The sequence below is a fragment of the Thamnophis elegans genome, chromosome 1 (assembly GCF_009769535.1).
Source record: "Thamnophis elegans isolate rThaEle1 chromosome 1, rThaEle1.pri, whole genome shotgun sequence".
Taxonomy (NCBI): domain Eukaryota; kingdom Metazoa; phylum Chordata; class Lepidosauria; order Squamata; family Colubridae; genus Thamnophis; species Thamnophis elegans.
This window is the reverse complement of record NC_045541.1, coordinates 20,988,085-21,005,570: the sequence shown is the minus strand read 5'-3', so window position 1 is coordinate 21,005,570 and position 17,486 is coordinate 20,988,085. Positions and strand designations below refer to the sequence as shown.

Sequence of the window (17,486 nt, the reverse complement as noted above, 5' to 3'; positions counted from 1 at the left end):
ATCCAGCAATTAAATTAGGCTAATGAAGTGGCCTTGCCCTTGTCAGCCATGCATAGGTTTTGGAAGGCTGCATGTATAGATTTCCATAGGAGCTGGAAGGCACTGATTTCTAGTTCCTATTGAACTCTATTCACAAAACATTAATATGACGGTCAATGCATATTACTGAATATCACTCCACAGTGAGGTATTTTTAAAGCTCCCTTTATGAGCCAGCCAAGAGAATCTGTATCCACAGCCTGTTCCAGTTTTCCATTCAATGTGGTTGTTAGGCTTATAGGAGAAAGTAGGCAATTTAATCCAAAACTTATTCTGCAAATTAAAGACATTCACAGTAGCATAGTTGGCCATTTAATCTTGTTTTTCCTTACCAACACTTTTTAATTTCTCTTCAAGTAGCTTTAAAGTTTGCTGAATTGACGCTCCATCAGCTGGGGCTACATCAACACACAGCATCCCGAGTAATCCATCTAGTTGCTGAGACAACTGAAAAGATCCAACGCCAAAGTCAGCAAGTTATTTGTATGATTTTAAGTCTTCCTCCTTAAAGAGATTTGCTGCGTGAATGTCAGACAGAACTGTGGCTAGCTCAATTACGAAAGAGACAGAGCTAGGAGGACACGGGGCTGGTCAAAGAAGATGGTCTGAACAATAGAGCTTAGCAACGGTGTCTGTGCAAGCAGCTGCAAAGGAAAGCTCTGGTTTCCAGCCCTTTCAGCTGCTGCCGCTTCATCCAACCCAAAGTGCCCAGGAAGAATCTAAATAACGTTCAGAAAGGTTAAATATTTCACTTAGATTTTAACAACAAAGTCCACACTGATGGCATTTCAATGCCCCTTATGGGTTTTTTTTCCCTCACTGATTTCATTTGCATACGGAGTAGGATTGTGAGTCACCATACACCAGTAACTAAATTGTCAAAATTCACCCCCCAGAATGGCCTCTGAAACACTGCCTGCCAAGGAGGATCAGGGCCCCTCCAAATCAATTTTCTAAAAGCAGGTGGTAACTCTTAATTTCTTCACATTCTCTGCAATTTTCTCAAGAACCATATGCCAAAAAGAATCCAAACGAAAGGGCAAATAATAACTGAGTTTATGTCATTGGCTGGGCTCGGAGCTCATGTCTAGAAAAATCCAACTGATATTATTATAGCAGAGATTTATGTAATTTGTTCATCTGCTCCAGATTTGCTTGTCTAGTTTCTTGGTGAAAGAATTATAACAAACATGGAAAGGGAATTCCTGTCTAGTCAATGTGTGCATAATATAGAGAAATGGACACTCTTTTTTTAACTGCCTCCATTAATTAACAGCAGACTTCCAAATGAGCTCTGATACTTCCTTGTTCTCATTTATTTTAAGACTTTTTCCATGCTCATTGGAACTACTTGAGCAAAATTATTCCTAAATATAACCGGCTTATCTACTGACCTTCTGCAAATGGCATTTTCATGAAGCAAAACGTACAAAGTGCATATTTTACTTACATCTTGAGCAACACCATGAAATTCAAGGGCTGCTTGGAGCAGATTCTGCCTAAACTCCAACTGGCTGGCCTGCCGATAACAAACATCGCTCAACTGCTGTTGCAACGCTTTTAGTTCTACAAGATCTTCTTCATCCCCAGCATTCAGTAAAGATGCAATCTGTTGATTCAGTTCCACGTACACCGCAAACCACTCCTGCAAAATCAACCATCAAGGTATTATCACCATTACTGATCATTTTGCCATATTGTTTTTAAAAGCACAGGTACAACTGCTATTCAGCAAACCTCAGCTTACTGAAATATTGAGCAAGATTATGCATATCTCTATTTAATAATGTTATGTTAAAAAAACTAATGGTATGCAAATCTGCTGAAACTCAACATTATGTCCACCTTTCATTTTCTTTTCAGCATAATAAAATGATTCTATTATTTAGTCAATTTCAGAAGCTGGAAGCAATTTTCAAGAACATTTTTTCTCAATGGGTTTTTTTCAAATCGTTCTTTATCTTATACATATAAAAAACTCTTTCATTTTCCCCAACTGTAATATCCTATACTTCGATTTGCCCAAATCTGTTTTTTTAAAATAACAACACTGATAAATCGTGTGTGTGTGTGTGTGTGTGTGTTTTATTTGTGTATTAACAAAGGCAACAGTAAAAATATTGGGTTTCTGTCGTGATGGACTCTTGTGACGAGCCAATTGACAGAGAATGGAAGCAGTTAGCTTCCTCCCATAATTGGGGCATACCAGGGGTATATATGCATTTATTTAACACTCCACAAAATGCATTTGACTGTTCATCTATTTGTTCCCTTGATCATACCGTTCTTCCCTTTCTATACCTCTCCTTTTCATTATCCTAGATTTATTAAATAATTTCCCAGGCTTTCTTTACTTCCCCCCCTCCACCATCCTGTAGTTTCATGATGGCGAACCTATGGCACGCTTGGGGACTGGGGCACATGTGTGGGACTGCACGTGCATTGCATTTTGGGCATTTGTGCACGCATGCACATGTATGCTTGAGCTTTGGGCACTCGCTCCAGAAAAGGTTAGCCATCACTGCTCTACTTACATAGGAAGTGTGTTCCATTCTTAAAAGCACAGGAAATGCTCTGCAAAGCACCTGCAATATTTGACATGAACTTATATGCTAGTAAAAATGCAAATGTTCAAGGACAGAGGGGCAAGGAAAGGCAGGTGGCTAAACAGAAACACTGGGACATATAACAAAGAGTGGGACAAAAGGACTGAGAAATAGGGACAGAGGCGGAGTGGACTAGAGAAGTGGTAGGCAGAGAAACAGATGCAATAGACCCGGCCCCCAGGCCAGATTCGTCACGCACTGGCCATGCTCACGCCTGGTTTAGTGAAGGGGGGGGAAATCCCAATATATCACATGACGCCACTGTGACAACGTGAGGTTGACACCCCTGCTATAGAGGAATGGACAGAGAGAACCATTTCCTCACTGCTGGCTTATAAGTTCATCCAGAAAATTGTTGAAGCTATATAAATCTGTTATTTTAGCACAACGATCACTGGTTGATTATAGAATGTGCTACCCGTTGATTATAGAATGTGCTATCCATTGGGGAAAGGGCAAATAGGTGAACAGAATTGGCTTGTCATTCCTATTCAAATAGTTGAAGCAAGCAGCTCAATTGTATTGAATGGAAGGAATCTTCCTGTTCCCTAGTCATCTGGAAAGAATGGGAAACCAGTACAAATAATTCACTGGGAGGAGTAATTATTCTTTGTCCAAAACCAGCAGGAATAAATGAAACTTCCCCCACCCCTAGAGTCCAAGAGATTAGAGGGTCCTTGGTAGACAATTATTTATTTTCAGTCTCAGAGGCACAGTCATTCCTTTTTCCAACTATAGCATACTATTATGACACTAGAACTAATCATTTACATGATCAGTAGCTTGTTCTAGAAGAAAATGTGCCCTGTTTGCCAATACATAAATCACTGTCTAAAATTCACTAGAAAAGAAGGCCACTCGAAATATTGCATACAATAAATGACATATAAAAAATCATTACATGGTAACTTCCTTGGGAAAATGAAAACTCACGCTGTGTTGACTTTCAATCTCTTCATGTTTCTGTTGCAAAGCTTGTGAAGCCCTAATTGAATCACCGATTCCCCACTGGGTTCTAAGCTGTTCCGAACCCGGCCCTTCAAGCCAGTTCACTACCTATTTAAATCAAAAAGCAGCATGTTAGTCATCACATATGATTTAAAACCAATACAGGGCAGGTGGGTTTTAAAGGCTTTCTATTATTTAAAGCAACCTTTCCTAATACAGTGCACAGCATATACATAAATACCAACCTTATTTCCAGAAGGAAAATAAGGACTGGAGAGGTCAGGGTTGGTACAAAATCAAGGGACTAAACAACCTGACCCCATTTTTTAAATGCATGCTTTCTTTGTGAACCTTAATAACATCACAGTCTCATGTCAGAAACAGCACAAAGGAAAGGAGGCACACTTCTCATTTTCAACTTATACTTACTTATATTGACAGCTAATATGCAATGCCTTTTTGTTTCTAGTGAAAGGTAAATTGTTCTAATTTGTGTAATTATGTTATCAAGATAAATTTCCTTTAAAAAACACCTTAGCATAGATTACTTTATATACTATAACAAAGTGGCATTAGAACAGCATTTGTCAAAAATTGTGTGGAAATCTAGGAACATATTTACACTGCCGTGGTACTTAAATATTTTTGACTCCTTGGTTTAACTGGGTTCTCTTTATTATCTAATTCTAGGATGTTTGGAGAGATGATCACATTTCAGGTCATATTTATGCAGAAATACTGAAAATTCAAAGTGTACAAAGTGAACTGTACATGGATAATAGAGATCCTTCCAGTCCACATCATCTATTGTGTGGTAGTAGCCAAAGAAGGTCATGACTATTTAAGGCTAGCAAATGGAAAATAAAGCTTTCAGACACTTCCTTCCGGGCCACTTCCATGCTTATTTATCTCCCTTCCTAGCCCTTTTATTACTTCCAAGAGTTTTATAGTCCAAGATAATACACAGTGGTTATATGAATCTGACAGTGTTAAGCATTATTCCATTATCCCATGTATACTAACCTGTAAAACATCAATTTCTGCATTACTTATATCAAAATCAATATGGATGTGTATTATCATATAATACTGTCAACACACAGAATCCATTTGAAGGACAGTCCATTCAATTGTATTTGGGTGCACAGAAATCACTTATGAATGGCATGTGCATATTAACATATGAATGTCTTGGAAGCTTTTGCAACTTTTAGTCAGTTATTTATATTGGGAACTGAATATGAGGATCACTATTCAATAAGCCAGCTTCAGAAATCATACTTTGCAGTCAATTTAAATCTGCTAACCAAATTCCTGTTGTAACAGAAAGTAACTAAAAATGTGTCAATACTATCTTATTTACTACACAGTGGTTGGAATGTGATAATTATGGTTTTAAATGAGGGACAAATGCAGTCACCATTCACTTGCAAGTGCATACCAGTTTTTTAAAATCAAAAATAGAAGATAACTGTCAGTCACAAGTATCTGGGAAAAAACTAGACAAATACCACAGTATATATTTAGTCTTATTTGTATTAACTCTCAATATGGCTGACTCATACAAGAAGAAAGAATATATCACAGCAACAGCCACACACAGCCCTTGGGTGGCATCCATTTCTAACCAAAGTTATGAAGTGTTTATGGAGATTCTCAGCCATCCAGGTCATGGTTGTCCTGAAGGTGCCTTTTCAAGAGGCAACTGGACTTTCTGGTTTTTCTTTAAAAAAGAAATACTTTTTGGCTGTTAGCCAAAAAGGCTTTGTCTAACAATAGCCATTTTATTTGAAAAGCATCTATGGTAGCTTTTACAGTTGTATCATAATGAGGTTACATTCAAGAATACATTAGGCCAGGGGGAAAGCAGCTGACCTCGCGGGGAAGTGGTGCGGAAAAGCGGCAGCTCCGCGAAGTCCCACCGATTTCTTCAAGCCCGGAGGCTCTACGAGGCCGAAAATCACCCTGTAAGGGTGATGAAGGTAGAGGGGATGCTTATGTTGCTCATCCAAGAAGAGCTGAAGAAGCTTCTTGGATGAGAAGCAAAATATCTTCAAGGAAAAACAAGAAAGTTCAGTTGTCTCTTGAAAAACCACCTTTGGGACAAAGTTACTGAACAAGGGAGACTTATGAATGGGGCTGTCACTGCAGCATTCCCACAGCCACTTGATTTCTGATATTCCCTGCCAGCTTTCCAGAAGCAAAGAATAACTGGGAAGTGGCATGGTCACATCATGCTGTTTTACGACCATATCACTTAGCAATGACAATTCTGGTTCAAACTGCTGTTGTAAGCCAAGGACTGCCTGTATTTTATATTACAATAAATCTGCATTTGCCAGCTTTCATTCCCCTGTCTTCTGGTTTTTCCTTTTTCATCACTAAAATAAGGTGATAAAATTGGCTGAAGGCTTGAAAATGTATTCCCTTGGTCATTTATTTTATTAAGGTATGTATGTTTGTGTAAATCTTTAGCAGATGATTTCTAAATTAGTAATTAAAAAAGAGAGGAGAATGCAGTCTAAGTATAATTAATTTCCTTTGTAATTCAGTAATACAGAGCAAGGAAATGACGTTGTAATTAGAATGATGAAAAATGAGATTGATGCTCCTGTAAATAAATCTATTTAAATGCATAATAAATAAAGGCACTTCACTAACTAGACTGCATTTTTCTCAATCAACCCACCTTTGTTTTGAGTTTTTTAGTCAACTCAAGGCAGTGAACATGCATATAACATCTGCCTATTTTCCCCAAACCACTCTCTTAAGTCTCCTACGATAGTTTCTACTCCAGCACCTTAGCCACTTTACCAAACTGACTCTATAATATTAATTTCCAGAGCACCACTTGATCTTTCATGACCTTTCAATGCACAAATTCTTTCAAGTTTATCTTATTATTACTCTGGTGGGGAACAGACTTGCGTTAAAAGGGCAAATTTGGATTCCAATCATTAGATATACAAATTTTATGGTAATGCAATGCCGTGATTCAAATTTAAAAGGCAAATGTGATTTGGGTATGCACCTGATACTTGTCAGGAATACCTGAAATCAAGCATACCTTTTGTAGGTATATGTCCGTTGCAAATGGAAGCTGCATTTATCCAAAAAAAATTGTAGCAGTTTTGAGGTGCCCCCACCAACTGACACAGCGTATTAAAAAACTTGTTAACTCTCCATCTAATCATTTTACTAATATGGGCAATAGGTGCAAGTGAGTATACCACTTACCTGCATTACTTTCTGTTGAATTTCTTCCAACTGAGTTCGTTTGCTCCTTTGCCTGCATACTTCCTGATACCGTGTATACTGTTCTCTGAGAGAATCTAATAACTTCATAACCTGGGGCTGAGCAAGCAGTTCATCATCCATAGGAGACCAGGAGACTCCTCCATCTGAACCATTAAAACGGTGTTGCTGCAATTCCGATAAGAGCTCATGACCTTAATAGAATATATACATATAAATATTTTAAGTATGCAAATGATCTAATGTCTCAGGCAAAAACTGAGCTAAACTTTAATGGGAAACACTTTTTGCTAGAAACATAAAGACTTCTAATTTCAGTTTTTATGCAAATTTTCTGAGGTTAAAACCACAGCATGATATAAGATTGTGGAGTGACGATAGCAATATCATTTCATCTGCATCTCTCTCCCCCCGCCCTCTTGCAATACGCTGGAATGTATAATTGAAATGACATTCAAAACAGAGTACCATTTAATTAGGCAGGCTAAACCTCTACAAACATTTACTCCACCTGAAATAGACTGAATCCCATCTTATTTTAATTCATTGCTTAGTCCAAGACCTAATCTATCAGCTGTCTCAATTGACATAGATGTAAAGGACTGATGATGATGATCGGTGTCACTTATCTGCAACTTTCAGTAACTCTCCCAAAACTGAAGAATATGGGAGAATCAAACTGAGTACAACAACAAGAAGGCAGAGAACAAATACCCCAACGACAGTTTTAGGATACAAATAATTACCTGGGGCAATTTGTAATACCTAACTAATAACTAGCTGACACTGTGGAAACACTAAAATGGTGATGCAATAAGGTAAAATTGCTTCTCTCTCCCTCTCTAAGTTGTGCCACTGTCTTTCTGAACTGTTTTCAACAAACCTGACATGGAGAAATACCGACTAAACCACTTACAGAATTTGGGGAAAAATACAATAGCTGGGATGGCATGAATTTTCTGCTTTTGGATACCATATCTTTAAAGGAATTTCAATTTGTAATTGCTTGCTGTTTTACACACATAAATTCAACAATTTCAGCAGAAAGAGAGACTAGTACTTTATTTCTCTACTGCTGCTCTTCCCAGAAATTAGAAGGAAGCAGAATAGTTGCATATAGAAATTCTGTATTTAAAGAGAAAAGGAAAACTTTTATAAATGCATTATTTTATAGTAATTAACTGTAACTGATTAACTGTATGGACTTTAGTTAAGTGGCTGCTTCAGTTTATGTTCGTGCTACTTTAAAAAAATGGTGCCATATTGGACTGATATACCTGTCTGCAGAACCGTCTCAGGATCAACAGATGGTAGAAAATTAGTATCTAAAGACCTTGGAAGAGAAAAATAATTTATTGTGAATGAAAACAGAAGTTTTAAGACATAAAAGCAATAAAAATTATGCAAATTTCTATTTTTTTCCCCATTGTGAATACTGAAGTCATGTTACGTTTCAATATACACCTGTCAATGTCCAAGGAAATTTTCAAAATCTCAGGAATGTTTAACATTTTTAAAATTGTTTTGGTTATTTTTCAAAGGAAATAATTGAACAGACATTAAGAACTTAGAAAGAAGTGTGGGCAGCTGGAACATAAAGTCAGCATCTCCATAAATCTTGTCTTGGCGCAGTGGCTAGGGTGCAGTACTGCAGGCCACTTCAGCTGACTGTTATCTGCAGTTCGGCGGTTCAAATCTCACCGGCTCAAGGTTGACTCAGCCTTCCATCCTTCCGAGGTGGGTGAAATGAGGACCCAGACTGTGGGGGCGATATGCTGACTCTGTAAACCGCTTAGAGAGGGCTGAAAGCCCTATGAAGCGGTATATAAGTCTAACTGCTACTACTGCTACTTTTAGAAGGAAGCATGAAGTGCTCCAAAATCTCCTGGTAGACGGCTGCGTTGACCCTGGTCTTAATGAAGCACAGTGGTCCAAAGTCCTGTTGCTCAGTGGTCCAAAGTCCTCTTTTCTGATGAGAGCGACTTTTGCATCTCATTTGGAAACCAAGGACCCAGAGTATGAGGAAGAATGGAGAAGCCAATCTAGCACAGTAATCCCACGGTCATTGAACCACTTTTTGGTGCTATTGGCAAAATTTGCTCTCATCAGAAAAGAGGACTTTGAACCACTGAGTAACAGCATTTTGGACTACTGTGCTTCATTAAGACCAGGGTCAATGCAGCCGTCTACCAGGAGATTTTGGAGCACTTCATGCTTCCTTCCGCAGACGAGATTTATGGAGATGCTGACTTCATTTTCCAGCTGCCCACACTGCCAAAAGCACCAAAACCTGGTTCAATGACTGTGGAATTACTGTGCTTGATTGGCCAGCTTCTATGATCAAGCTAGAATAAAAAAGAACGACCACAACAATAGCTTAGAAACACCACACTTTTGATAATTAAGATTCTCCTGTAAGTACCTAAGGAACAATTAATAACAGCAAGGAAAGTATTACCTCTCTTTCTCCTGTTGGTTTCCCTTATCACTTCCACTGTTGATTAATGCAAGCTCATCAAGTAAGGATGTAGATTCTTTTGTAAACTTCTCAAATGCCTATATAAAATAGTGAGTTAGCATTTCAGAGACTGAATTTTAAAATGTCTGAGCACTGCACTATAGTTTTTTTATCGTTCCATTATGAACAAATCTAAAGATGGTGGTTGGTCTTTACGTTTTGCATTAACAGCAACTGCCATATCACAGAAATGTGTTATTGTTACATCCACTGATTCAGAAAGTCCTCACTTAATGACTGTTGGCTTAATGACCATTTGAAGTTATGATATATAAGACTTCAAAAATATACTTATGTCCCTTCCTCTAAATTACAACTCCTGCCTCTCTCCCTGTGGTCATGTGATCACACTATAGGTGCTTGGTAACTGGCTCACATGTACAAGTTGCCGCATCCTGTAGTCATGTGACCATAATTTGTGAGATTATTTTTTTTCCTATTTTCCAGCAGAAAATAACAAAAAAAAAATACATGCTGGATTCACTTAAAGACCACATAATTAGCTTCATGACTGTGATGACTTGCTTTACAAGTTGTAAAAGCAACTCCTGTCACATGGTGCCTGGATTCACAACCACAAGAACATACAATTGTCCTTGAAATTCCATGTCCCATTGTGATCACAAATTTAGGATTACCTCTGTAATTTCCTGACGACACCCAGGGCTTTGGTTAAATGCTCAGTCCTCATAACCATTTAAAGCAGAACTAGACTAAGGATATCATCAAGCTAAACAGGACTTTAGGTTATAATTGGTTGCTGGAGACAAACTTTTAAAAATCCAAGTTGCAAACTAATCATTATGTTTTGATAGCTGCTGCAATGCTGTTGAGAAGCCATTCTAAGAAACTTCATTCAACGTTAATCATTATGTTGTTTTTTTTCTCTCTCAAGGGTAATGATGAGTATCAAGGATGTGTGTGCACTGATGTATGTCAATGGAATGGAATGTAAAATAAAACATACTTGTCATAATGGCAGTATCAAGAATTTTTCAGCAGAGAATTTTTATGTGTATTGAAATAACCAATTAAGAAAATATTCAACCAACAAGTAAGGATAATGTTAATATTACACTATTGCCAATCAATATTTTTTGAGACCTTTTTTTTTTTGAGACATTTTATTAAGACTTATAGGCCGCCCTTCTCCCTGAGGGGACTCAGGGCGGCTTACAATCACAAAGGGAAGGGTGTGCAGTAATAAGAGACAAACAATAAGTGACCAAAATAAAATAATAAACCACAACATGCATTCAACAATCAACACTCGGGCGGGTAAATTGGAAACCTATCCCCAGGCCTGCTGGGAGAGCCAGGTCTTGAGGGCTGTGCGGAAGGTCTGGATAGTGGTGAGGGTACGAATCTCAACGGGGAGATCGTTCCACAGGGTCGGAGCTGCAACAGAAAAGGCTCTCCTCCGTGTAGTCGCCAGTCGACATTGACTGGTGGATGGAATTTGACTTAAGAATCTTAAATCTTTATTTTCATGAAATTCAGCATGAATTACAATCACATTGGCCAACTGCAGTTACTGAATAACTTCATATGTTGGGGTTTTTTTAAAATCATGTTCAATCATGTCCAATTCTTGGAGATTGCCTGGACAAGTCCCTGCAATTGTTCTGGCAAGTTCCCCCCCTCCCCCCAAAAAAATGGTTTGCCATTGCCTCCTTCCTAGGACTGAGAGAGGGGCAACTAGCTCAAGGTCAACCAGTTGGCTTTGTGCCCAAGACAGGACTAGAACTGACAGTCTACTGATTTCTAGCCTGACGTCTTAACTATTATACCAAATTGGCTCTCATACATCTGTCTTATCTGTATTTAATTTAATTTTGCTTATTATGTTTCACATTTAGATTTGGAACACGGCAAAAAACTAACTATCCTTAAACATAAAGTTTTATCAGGAAGTATTCACAACCATTACAATCTATATAGCCAATGGAGGTTTTTTAAAAATCTGTAATCCTGGCTGTATCTTAAAAAATGTGTACAACGAAAGGACAACCAATGATAGCATCTCCAAATCCTGAATTGTCAACTAACCTTGGTAATAATATCTGTGGATTTTTTTAACCTCCAGGGAGCCCCAAACCCAGTTGTATCTAGATGCAACCAGATTATATTTCTTGATCAATTATATTGAAGAAAAAAACATTTGCCAAGAAACCAACCAGTCTTTTGTTCAGCCAATCCATATGATCATAGGTAAGACTTCCTCCAAAATCTTCTGTTAGTTGAGATGGTTCTATGTATCGAGTAAGCTTGTTGGCAGATACCAAAATAACCTATATGAGTCATTAAATGGGAAATTAACAACTCAGAAGTTTGTGTTAGAAAATAAAATACTATATTATGCTTCAGCTGAAAACCATCCATTTCTTTATAGTAAGATTGAAGTATAACAGACTTTTTAGCTATTACACTTTAATAAAGGCATATTTTAAAATGCACCAATGAATTAATGTTTTAAAGAAAAGTCTTAATATCTCATCACTTGGAACAAATATTAAAATTTTTGTCCCAATTCATATAACTCAAGTTTTTACTTCTATTACACTTAGGTAAGTTAATACAATTCTATATTTTACTTCTATTATATTATTAGTACCTTGTATCAAATTATTTGGAGTAAACTGTATATACAATCAAATGAATCACGATGAACTTCATACCCCCCTCCAAAAGTAATGAAAGTTGTTGAAAAGAGGCTTTCTTCCACACTACTGTTATCATGACAGAAATTCTAAGCCACAAAGATGGAACAACTATTTTTAGTCTTAATGAAACTGGATTATTACAACCATATGAAGGTAATCTGCAAATCAGATTGCTCCCTAGGGACCACAATCACATCCTATGTCGACTAAAACAAAAAGCATGGCTGTTTCAGTTGCTACAGTGCTAGATAGTGTAAAAAGACATTATAAGATTGCAAATTCAATTAACTGAATTTCTTCTCCACAATTTTTAAACGTTTATGTCTTTTTATCTCCCTGATTCAATCCCCAGGCATTCAAATTGTCATCCTTTCAAATTAACATTTTAAAACACAAACAACATAAATGAATTTTCCACTAAATTCCAATGTTCATAGACGGATCATCTGTAAAAATGGTGACAAACTAAAACACTTAAGAAACCTGACATATGTTTTTCATTTTTAAATTATTTTTAAAAATTAATAGTTCCTTTTTTTCTAGCTAACTTTTACTGGTACCTTTAAATAATGGAGTAAAATATTCTAACCCTAGCCCTAACACAGCGTGTAAATGCTAACATATCCTTTTAAGTATTTATCTACTATTTTCTGAATCTGTAAAAGACCATTTCCAAACAAGGAACTCAAACTGGCTTGCCGAACAAACTGATCACTCCCCACATGTGTGATTGTGGAAGCGCAACCTATTTTTCCATTCACAAAGGAATTTTTGTAAAGAAGAAATCTCCTAAAAAGTGAGTAGCCTTTCAGAAGTTTCTGGATTTTGGAACACTTAATTACTAGGTACTGCTTGGCTGAGACATCTCAGTTCACCAACTTTGCACCTCAGAAATGTCTATAAAATCCTGGTAACTTTAACAGTGAGAAGAGTCCACTCAAGTTCTGTTCCTTTTGAAATGTGAAACTGGAACTTTTGGGCAATATAAAGTCGCACTGTCTGGAAGTGTCATGTAAAAATTATGGGTTGTCAACTGGGAGTTCTGTTCTCCCATAACAGCTACATGCCAGAAGAAAGGGAAATTGTACGGCAATGTACAATATATTGGAGCCTTCATCAACCAAATCCATCTGGTGTGACATACAATTCCAGAAAAGCTTCTATTAATAAAGCACCACCTATGACAGTTAAAAACAATTGACTTGCACTAGCAAAGCCACACTCATCACTGGCTTTCACCCCTGAAATACTATTATATTTCAGGATTTCACTCAATCAATGGATAGATGATAGGTAGGTATCCTGGTTTTTTCCCTTCCTTGTTCCAAACAAAATATTAATTTATTATAGTTTATGATGTTATTTAACATCTTCAGGACTTTACCCCAATCTTTGAAACTTATGCTAATATATAATTGAGACTTTTGTTGTTGAAATTGTTTTTCAAAGGAATAATTTAAAATCAGATCTGGTTTTTTTAAAAATGGCAAATAAAAAACATGTACACAACTTTGAACCAAAAACTACAAGGGGGGGGGGAGCCGCTAAATTCAAAGAGTTAATGAAAACCTTGTTTTCCTTGTGAATTACAGAGCACCAAGAATATTAAGATGAGAAAATTCCCATGCAGTGTCTATTCCTTCAAATTTAACTACTTCAAGACAAGATTTTTGAATGTATAACTTAATCTGAGCCACAGCAAGCCATTTATACACAGTATATCTATGTAGTTTTATTACATTCTGTTTTATATTTACTCATTTTTAAAACTGAACTCATAAATCAAGACATGCGAGAATAATTTGCTGCATGATATCTGAATCATTATGTAAATACCTCAGAGTTCCCAACAGAAAGTATCTTTGTTAAGACAGTATAAAAAATAAGTATCTTCCAAAGCTTGCAACTCAAACTTTGTTATTTAAAAAATGTTGCTACATGTTTATTTATAGATGTATGGTTTCCATATTGTATTAAAATAAGTAAAAGTGGAAAAAATCCCTAGGGTTCCTTTCAATACCATCAAGCATTATTTCATCTCCAGCAATATATTTTTAAAAATTCAAAAATAGATGGATGGTTAAAATGAGTAAGGATATGTAAAGAGTCTGCGGGGGGGGGGGGGGGGGGGCTTACCAGTCATAGCTAACATAGCTATGTCCTAATATGCCAAAAATGGTAGCAGCTTTGAGTTGGGATGGGGATGAGGAAAGAGCTGCCAGCACTTAAAAGCCTTGCTAGTTTAAACATACTATTTTTCCAACTTGTATAGTACACACACAAACACACAGACACACACACAGCGTTCTCAAATTTTCTGTATTACTGTCAACTGACAACAGTGTAATGAAGTTACTAAAATCAACATGCCTGAATTTCAGTGCAATCATTTTGCTTTTACGTTCATAACTGAGTTTTAGTTATAACAAATTACCCTCATGGCTGCCATCACCTTCTTAATTAAATGCCTCTATACGGAATGAAATTAAATACATTTTTATAATGCAATCACTGATAGAAAATCAGTCCTTTGAGTAAAATAATAAAAACCGTCCAAATTTCTGAAAATGATAGAATATGAATATTATCTCAGGATCATTAGTGCCTTAGTAGTTTTCTCTAGGCCTTTTACTAATTTGTTTGGAAAGAAAATAATGCCGTGACAGAGAAAGGGCATGAATCAATCCTACGGGGAGAATTTTTAATGGGGATACATTTCAAACTATGGAAGCTTGCCAGAAGGAAAACAAGGGCCCAGATGGTACTGGATGGCCCTCAACAGAACAAATTCAAAGATGTATTCTGAAGTGTGATTGCGCCTTATTTTTCTCTGCTCCAGAGAGAACTTTCACCAAGTAGTAGAGTAGATAGAGACCAAACGCTTGTTGCCTTTGGTGCCTTTAAAAGATGGAGATTTAGAGAGGCAGACGGGACTTATTTTAAGTCAGCCCAGTCGGGACTGGGCAAACTCATGGCTAGATCAGGTTTATAAGTCATCGAATTCCCGCCAACTCTCCTGTATCCTTTACTAAATGCAGAAAGAGCATCATAACATATAGAAGAGTTGGAGATGAGCAAAGCCGGATAAGCATGTCTTATATTGGAGGAAATATTAATGTACCTACCAGGAACAGTTAAAATGAAGGAAAAATTAATCTTAGAATGATCTGGTTACAAAGGCATTATTAGTAAGGGAAACTAGTAATTAAGTTAATGGCAAAAGTATTTCAAGGGACTGATTTCAAATGGAAATCACTTACAGCTATGACTAAGAAAATTCAATTGTAAGAAGCCAACATTTCTGTAGAAACAAGGGATCAGAGCAATGCTAATTATTCAATAATACATCATAATATGGTAAAGTTAGTGTTATGAAACATTTATACTGTAATATCCAAGGAATCATTTAATAACTCTTTCCAGATTTTCATTCATTAGGAACTGTATCTGTATTCTAAATCCATGCAATGATAGCTTAAGTGCAATAGTTAAGCCGGAAAAAAATAAATATACATACCTCAAAGCCAAGTCTATCTTTCTCTTTCCAAAAGCAAAAATGTGTAACCTTTTTATCCCAGAATTCATCTGGTTTTACTACACAAACAAGGGATACTTCAGCTGGAACAACATTCTAAAATAATAATAAAAATACACAATAAAATTTCTTACTAAATGCAAAAACATAATGGCCTTACAACACCTCCTTATATAGCACAAAATGTTTGTAAAAAGTAATGTATGGACTGGCACAATGAAGACAATAAGTACCATAGAGACCATCTTAAAGAAAAAAACATTAATGTTACAATCATCCTCAAAACAATTTAAAACTATCTTGAGAGATACTGCATATTACTACTACAATCCTAAGAACTCAGAAGAAACACAACCATTTCTATTCATCAATAAGAAATCATACCTCACAACTGTTTCCTCTTCCTATGAAGTTATTTCTAACTTTTGTCTCTAACAGAACATATGCGTAACATTAAATATGCAGATAGCAGGAACAATCACTTATTATTTAATGATTATGACAGCATACATCCTCCAAGTTTTTTTTTAAAAGAAAGAAGCATTGTATCTTGACAGTTAATAAAAATGGTCTGGGATCAAAATGTCAAACTTCATTAAGCCAACATCTGTTAAAGATTTTCATAACGCCAAAAGAAGTCATTTGAATGAAGTTGAATAAAGAATAAAAAATAGGGTTAATAAAATTCTGCCAGAACTTCACCTTCTGCCTACTTCTTCCTAGAGTTCTTTTTCTCCCATGGGGCTGCTTTTATTTTTACTTCTGTTTAAGATCCAGCCTTTTTAAAAAGTATGACAAACATAATACCCATATTATGAAAAAGTGCAAAAGATATCTAAAAATTGAGTCGTGAAATGGACCATCTTACAAAAACAATACAGGTGAAACTCGAAAAATTAGAATATCGTGCAAAAGTTCATTTATTTCAGTAATGCAATTTAAAAGGTGAAACTAATATATGAGATAGACTCATTACATGCAAAGCAAGATAGTTCAAGCTGTGATTTCTCATAATTATGATGATTATGGCTTACAGCTCATAAAAACCCCAAATCCACAATCTCAGAAAATTAGAATATTGTGAAAAGGTGCAATAGTCTAGGTTCAGTGTCCCACTCTAATCAGCTAAATAAGCCATAACACCTGCAAAGGGTTCCCGGAGCCTTTAAATGGTCTCTCAGTCTGCTTCAATAGGAATCACAATCATGGGAAAGACTGCTGACCTGTCATTTGTGCAGAAAACCATTATTAACACCCTTCATAAGGAGGGAAAGCCTCAAAAGGTAATTGCAAAAGAAGTTGGATGTTCCCAAAGTGCTGCATCAAAGCACATTAATAGAAAGTTATGTGGAAGGAAAAAGTGTGGAAGAAAAAGGTGCACAAGCAGCAGGGATCACCACAGCTTGGAGAGGATTGTCAGAAAAAGGCCATTCAAAAGTGTTGAGGACTTTCACAAGGAGTGGGCTGAGGCTGGAGTCAGTGCATCAAGAGCCACCACCTGGACATGGGCTTCAAATGTCGTATTCCTCTTGACAAGCCGCTCCTGAACAACAAACGCCAGAAGCGTCTTACTTGCTCTAAAGAAAAACAGACCTGGTCTGTTGCTCAGTGGTCCAAAGTCCTCTTTTCTGATGAGAGCAATTTTTGCATCTCATTTGGAAACCAAGGACCCAGAGAATGGAGGAAGAATGGAGAGGCACACTGCAAGATGCTTGAAGTCCAGTGTGAAGTTTCCACAGTCTGTGTTGATTTAGGGAGCCATGTCACCTGCTGGTGTTGGTCCACTGTGCTTCATTAAGTCAAGGGTCAACGCAGCCATCTACCAGGAGATTTTGGAGCACTTTGTGCTTCCTTCCGTAGACGAGCTTTATGGGGATGCTAACTTCATTTTCCAGCAGGACTTGGCACCTGCCCACACTGCC

The 17,486-nt window shown here is 36.9% G+C and overlaps 1 protein-coding gene across 2 annotated transcripts in view; it reads right to left on the bottom strand.

Annotated features, from left to right (window-relative positions):
• SESTD1 (SEC14 and spectrin domain containing 1) overlaps nt 1–17,486 on the bottom strand; it is a 59,627-nt gene that overhangs the window by 8,943 nt on the left and 33,198 nt on the right. For both annotated transcript variants that reach the window (XM_032217227.1, XM_032217220.1), the window contains exons 7-14: nt 15,547–15,660; nt 11,544–11,657; nt 9,307–9,404; nt 8,126–8,181; nt 6,831–7,042; nt 3,579–3,701; nt 1,490–1,684; nt 372–486 (exon numbers count right to left, since the gene is read on the bottom strand). In XM_032217227.1, coding sequence (XP_032073118.1) covers nt 372–486; nt 1,490–1,684; nt 3,579–3,701; nt 6,831–7,042; nt 8,126–8,181; nt 9,307–9,404; nt 11,544–11,657; nt 15,547–15,660 — 1,027 coding nt within the window. The remainder of the gene's footprint in view (nt 1–371; nt 487–1,489; nt 1,685–3,578; nt 3,702–6,830; nt 7,043–8,125; nt 8,182–9,306; nt 9,405–11,543; nt 11,658–15,546; nt 15,661–17,486) is intronic.